The sequence below is a fragment of the Ailuropoda melanoleuca genome, chromosome 6 (genome assembly GCF_002007445.2).
Source record: "Ailuropoda melanoleuca isolate Jingjing chromosome 6, ASM200744v2, whole genome shotgun sequence".
NCBI lineage: Eukaryota > Metazoa > Chordata > Mammalia > Carnivora > Ursidae > Ailuropoda > Ailuropoda melanoleuca.
This window is the reverse complement of record NC_048223.1, coordinates 98,583,032-98,589,624: the sequence shown is the minus strand read 5'-3', so window position 1 is coordinate 98,589,624 and position 6,593 is coordinate 98,583,032. Positions and strand designations below refer to the sequence as shown.

Sequence of the window (6,593 nt, the reverse complement as noted above, 5' to 3'; positions counted from 1 at the left end):
CCGGTCCGTCGCCCCGGCCCGCCGCCCAGTCGTGCTCGGCGCGGCCTGGAGGGTTGGGCGGCCCGGCGAAGCCCCGCGGCCGCCGAGGACGCCTTCCGGTTGGGCCTGGCGGAGCAGGAACCCCGGGAGCGGGGAGGAGGCATTTGTGTGCGCTCCCGGGGCAGGACTCCGCTCCCGAGCGCCTGGGCCTCCTTGCCCAACCCGCACCTAAATGGCGCCACGCTCCAGCGGCTGGGGGACCCGGGGGCCGGGGCGGGAGCGTGGGGAGGGGGGGCGCTCACTTCCCCGGGGAGGGGCCGCGGGCAGCCGGGCTCGGGGCTGGTGCCCCCAGGGAGGAGAGCTGTGCTCTGGCTACTGGGGGCTACGACACAGCGGAAGATGGATGCATCACGATTACCCGTCATACACTAACCAGGAAATATCCACCACTTCTTGGTCCTTACCGGCCTTTATTTTCTCTCCTGCCCAAACCGGATCAAACCCCTGGCTTGGGGACAGCATTGATAAACTTGGGGTAAAGAGCAGGTTACACGTGTACATGCATGCACTCAATCTACACGCACTCAGTTCTGGGCTTTTCTTGTTACTTTCTGCTCACCTTTTCTAGCCCCTAGATGAGGCTCCCATCCCAGTGGTCTCCGGGCAGCTTCTAGCTGTAAGGGGTCTTGGGGTTCCCAGTGTTCCTGTAGGCCGAGAACAGTCCCTTTTGGGTTTGGCTTACAATTGATTGGCTGTTTATTTAGTTCGCATTTTCACATCAAAGCGTGGATGTTAATGACTCTTCTAGTGACTTTCACTTAGGGCTGTAATTCGATGTTTTTCGGAGTGGTAGATGTGGGAAGTCTTATAAATTGAGATGTTGCTTAGAGAGTAATTTTTTTTTTTTTTAAATATCGTAACTCATTAAGGACATGATTTTGCGTGAGAGGTAGTGTATGTACTAGATCTGAAAGATTTGGGCGAGTCTTCTGTCATTCCTGATAAGTGAGGAGGTGAAGCGATCATCCTTATTTATTAAGTGGACCCTACTTTAGATTTTATTTGTAATTAACCAGATTTCTTTTCTCTAGTTCCTGGGTTGGCTGGGCTTTTATTTTAGCTAATGAAAGCTCTAAGCTTTTGGCCATTTTACGTTAAGTCACAGCCAGAAACTTCTTCCTTGTTTTTATTTTAATTTTTTTAGAGACACTAATCTGACATCAGTGACGTGTTTTTGTGGTATATTTGTGACTTCACCTTAAGATAATGTTGTTCACAGTTTAAACAGTTAAATTAAAAAGCTGTTTCCTGTTGTTTTCTCTGTCAGGTAAAATCTAAAAGTGTAACTGTTCATTTGCAGTGGGCATCCTTTTAGTCAGTTGTATTGTCACTAACATTTTTCCAGTTTTTTGAACACTGAAGGAAAGTTACCAAATAAAACTCACAACTCTCTCTTACCATACAGGCATACAAATTTAAGATTAGTATTCTTTTGATCTTGTGTTTTATATAAACTGCTATAAATAGGGAAAACTACTAATATTTCACAAATTGGAGGTATATTAAAAAAGGCCTGAGTTTAATTTATAGATTTAAAATGTAAATACAGATTTCACTGAAATTTTATTGCGGGAACATTTAAATTTTCTATACCAGTAATTGAATATAAAATACATGAGAAACACTTTTTGAGAGGATGTAGTATGTGTGGGGTAATTGCTGGGCAGAAAGATTTAGAATCCATATCGTGTTATTCATGTCTACATTGAACTGGTCTCACTTGGTTACCTGTTATTAATATACATTATTTAAAAGACAAAAAGGTTATAGGAAGAATAATATTAAGCTATAAGTATAAAATTTAAATAAAGTTTCATTTTTTCTTTTTCTTTTTTTTTTTTTTAAAGATTTTATTTATTTATTTGAGAGATAGAGACAGCCAGCGAGAGAGGGAACACAAGCAGGGGGAGTGGGAGAGAAAGAAGCAGGCTCACAGCGGAGGAACCTGATGTGGGGCCCAATCCCACAACGCCGGGATCACGCCCTGAGCCGAAGGCAGACCCTCAACCGCTGTGCCACCCAGGCGCCCCTAAAGTTTCATTTTTTCTGGCTATTAGCCAAAGTTTTTACTTTTCCCAAGCTTCTTAAAAATATTTCTTGAAAACCGGACATTCACCTTAGCCAGATAAAAGTACTGAAAAGATTATGATCAAGTGAGTTTTTTTTCCTACCAAGAGGGCAGAAGTAACTAGTGAAAAGAGAATGATATTGAAGGAGGAGAAAAATTGCCGAGGGAAGGGTGTTGAGTAGGTGTGTAATAAAAACTGTGGGATTGAATTATTAATTAAAGAGCAATTTTCAGAAGTTAGTTTGCCCTTTAGATTAACTTTCTGTGAAGACAGTTTCCAGATAGAAAAAATAACTAATAGGACTTTTGTTGGCAACATGTGCTAGGCACTATTCTAAGTACTTTACATATATTAACTTATTTTAAATATAAATAACATTGTGAGGGAGATAATATTATGCCCTTTTTATAGATGGGGAAACCAACCCTAGAGAGGTTAAGTTGCTTGTCTGAGGCCACACAGCCAGTGGGGTGGAGGTAGGATTTGAGCTCAGTCTGAATTAATATTCTACACTTTCATAGGGTATGCTCTGCAGCCCTTTATTCTAAAAATAGGACAGTAAAACACTTGGTATTAGAGTAGTTTTCTGTGTTGATATTATTTTTAAGTGCTTAAAGAAGTTTTTGGGTAAGTCTAACTCCGTTAATGGGTTGTTACTGAGGAGATGTTTGGATTAGCATTGAAGAGGGGTAGTGCCCACTTAATGGGCATTTGACCTGTGCAGTCACATAATATATGCAAGCATGTGAATATTGTGCTTGCTTTGGTGCTTTCCTGTCACCATCTAAATTTTTAAAAAGTTTTTTTTTTTTTTTTTTTTTAAGTAATCTTTACATCCACCGTGGGGCTCGAACTGATGACCCTGAGATCAAGAGGCACACACTTCACTGACTTAGCCAGCCAGGCACCCCTTAAGTTTTGAACAAGGAGACCTGCATTTTTATTTTGGACTGGCTCCCACAAATTATCCTTTAAGAAGGGATAACTAGTTTATGTAGTTTCACAAAGCCCCTTATTTCTCTTATTTTACTTACTGAGTTAGGATTTAGCTGACCATTTGGCATGGTATTTTTTTCTGCTCTTTTTTTTTTTTTTTTAAGAAGATTTTATTTATTTGTCAGAGCCCAAGCAGGGGCAGTGGCAGGGAGAAGGAGAAGCAGGCTCCCCGCTGAGCAAGAAGCCCGAAGAGGGATTCAATCCCAGGACCCCGGGATCATGACCTGAGCTGAAGGCAGATGCTTAACCAACTGAGCCACCCAGGCGTCCCTTTTATGTGTTTTTTAATGCAAGGCTCTTTTAATATTCTCATAAGGATAATGAGAAAGAAATATGCTATTGACTTCTAGAGTATATACACATCGAGAATATATAAAGATGTGTCCTTTCACCTTTCTAGAGTTGAATCATACATGGATTGCAGGACATACTGTTTGGAATAAAAAAATAATGAGCACTTTCATGAAAGACAAACCCTTAAAATGTGATTAAGGGTCATAAAAAGGACTTTTTAGAGTGAGTGAAGGATGTAAAAGGTGTGGTTTATGCTTATTTGGTTTCCTGAAACTCAGAGAATTTGGAAACATCTATAGTTAGATTACCATGTCTCCCAAGGTTCCAAAGGACTCTTGTTAAAAAGATTTCAAATTGAGGGGCGCCTGGGTGGCTCAGTGGTTGGGCGTCTGCCTTCAGCTCAGGGCGTGATCCCGGCGTTGTGGGATCGAGCCCCACATCAGGCTCCTCCGCTGGAAGCCTGCTTTTTCCTCTCCCACTCCCCCTGCTTGTGTTCCCTTTCTTGCTGGCTGTCTCTATCTCTGTCAAATGAATAAAAAAAAAAAATCTTTAAAAAGATTTCAAATTGAGAATCAGAATTTTAGAATTGGAAAGTCTTGAGATCATTTAATCCAACACATTCATTTTCCTAATGACCTGAAGAGGCCTAGTGACTCTCTAGTCCTTGCTTTTTCTCCCTCTCTTGTAGGTGTAATTTCCATAGTAATACTGTGTAAAGATGTCAGCACCAAAAACCAATAATGGAGGGCACCAGAATCTTAATGCATTTTATGGTTTGTACTGTAGCCTTGGTTTTATGGGTTCTGTTTCCTTGGGATCACAAAGTCAGTTTTTTTCTTTTTGTCTGTTACATACCCAGGTTCTGTGCTTGGCACAGTGGTATTTAATCAGTGCTTGTTGAGTGACGAGTAATTAAGGAGCTACCAGGGACAAGACTATGCAGTGTTGGAAGCGTGAAACCCTATTGCTTAAAGCATAGTGAACAAATCCAGACCGTTGTTCATTTAAGATGCATCGTCTTTGGGATGCCTGTTGTGATTTAGGGCCCTAATTAGGCTAAAATCCCATTTTTCCGTGGCCTGTTGTACCTCAGGTAGGTAATGTCAGAAGGACCTGATCTGTGCCTAGGGTAGTTTACAATCAGCCTCTGTTATAAACAGTTATACCACTGAGTGATTTTCGGAATAGTTTGTTTGCTTTCCTTTGGCAAATAGCAGCCTTTTGTCTTTGTCTTTTAGAATATAGGAACTCTTGGGGTACCTGGGTGGCTCAGTCATTAAGCATCTGCCTTCAGCCCAGGTCATGATCCCAGGGTCCTGGGATAGGGCCCAGCGTCGTGCTCCCTGCTCAGCAGGGATCCTACTTCTCTGTCTTCTGCTCCGCCTGCTTGTGTTCCCTCTCTTGCTCTCTCTGTCAAATAAATAAATAAAAATCTTAAAAAAAAAAAGTATAGGAACTCTCAAAACTTATTTGAAGATTTTATAAAGAGAACAAACTCTTACGACAGGTGAATTTGTGAGTACTTTAATACAGATCAGTTTTAGGAAATGCCATTATTCGTTGTCCTATTTTCAGCTGTACTCTATGGTAGACTAAAAGTTTATTTAGGTACAAAGCTATTTTGAGAGAGAGGGAGTGAGAGAGCACCGTTATCTCAAGAGACTATCCAAAAATATACTTCTATATTTTATAATTTATTTGTATTAAAATTCTGATGTGTTTTAAGTAAATAAAAGGCATTGAAATTGTGATTCTGAAACACTTTTAGAACTAGATTTTGCTTTCTCAGATATGTATTTTAAAACAAACGTGTATCTTTTACCTCATCTCATGAAAGTGGTGGCATTTGGGTGCTTATTCTGAGCCCTTAGTCCTTGGTCTGTATATATAAATTCTCACTTCTTTATTCAGAGTCTACTTGAGTACAACAGTACCACTATCTCCTAAAATGTTCCTCCTGAGAAAAAGTAATTCCTGGTCTCTATCAAGAAGGGAAACCTTTTTTTTTTTTTAAAGATTTTATTTATTTATTCGACAGAGATAGGAGACAGCCAGTGAGAGAGGGAACACAAGCAGGGGGAGTGGGAGAGGAAGAAGCAGGCTCATAGTGGAGGAGTGATGTGGGGCTCGATCCCATAACGCCGGGATCACGCCCTGAGCCGAAGGCAGACGCTTAACTGCTGTGCCCCCCAGGCGCCCCAAGAAGGGAAACTTCTGTGTCTCCCCTTTCTCAGCACATAAATAGTATTTAACTAAGAGAGGCTTAACATTGGTGACATCTTGAGAATAAAGGTCATGCCTTTGGAAACTAGAACACAACTAGTTTCTGAGGAAGGTTTTTTTCTTTAGGGCAGATTAAAGGTTGAAATGGAAAAGTTGTTCGCTATTCAGTACTGTCTTTAGTTGCTTTGTACAACTGTACTTTTGTCGTATTTTCTTCATTTAGTTTTTGATCTTTAGTTAATGAAACTGACTAGGGATTAGGGAAAGTGTAGTCCCAAGTTTGTAAGCGTGATACTAATTAGTTGTATGATCTTGGACAAATTATTTAACATCTCTGTTCTTTAGTTTGTTTATTTTAATGTGTAAAAGGGGGAAATAATAAGACCTATCTTAAAAAATTTTGCAAGGATAAATTTTCATTTAAAGACCATAGAACTATGCTTAGCCCATAGTCTGTGCTTATTAAGTGTTAGTTAATGATAGTGTCAGAAAAGATGATGAGATCATGTTAGGGATTGGTCTGTTAAGGCTTTACCTGAGGATTGGAGGGTTTGAGAAACGATTTGAGTAGTTTTGAAGGGTAGTAGAAATTGGCTAAGTGGAGAGAAGGGCATTACAGATTTGGGGGAATGGCATGAGAAACAAGGTAGAAAAGGAAGGGAAGACCGTATTATAAGCCGTTTTGGCTGGAGTGGACAGCTCAGAAATTCAGTGTAACAGTGAAACTCTTCTGAGAACTGGAAAATGAATGGAACGGTGAGGTGAAGAACGTAGGTAGTCTGAATTGGCCTCCTGTCATTTGGCTGCTTCCCAGGAAGGCCTCATGGAAGGAGCTACCGCCATGCTCAAGGATTCCTTGATCCACTGCTGTGCGTCCTTGACTTTTTTTCTCCCCTTCTTCTGGTTACACTCTGCAGGTAAGTTATAAACTCCATCTTTCTCAGTGTCATTGGCCAACTCAAGAGTTTTTCC

At 40.9% G+C, this 6,593-nt stretch overlaps 1 protein-coding gene across 1 annotated transcript in view; it reads left to right on the top strand.

The window, feature by feature from the left end:
* The window catches only part of TM9SF3 (transmembrane 9 superfamily member 3), a 65,946-nt gene that overhangs the window by 281 nt on the left and 59,072 nt on the right, over window positions 1–6,593 (top strand). Inside the window, exon 2 of the mRNA XM_034663612.1 lies at window positions 30–260. Within this exon, the coding sequence (XP_034519503.1) occupies window positions 30–260 (231 nt within the window). The remainder of the gene's footprint in view (window positions 1–29; window positions 261–6,593) is intronic.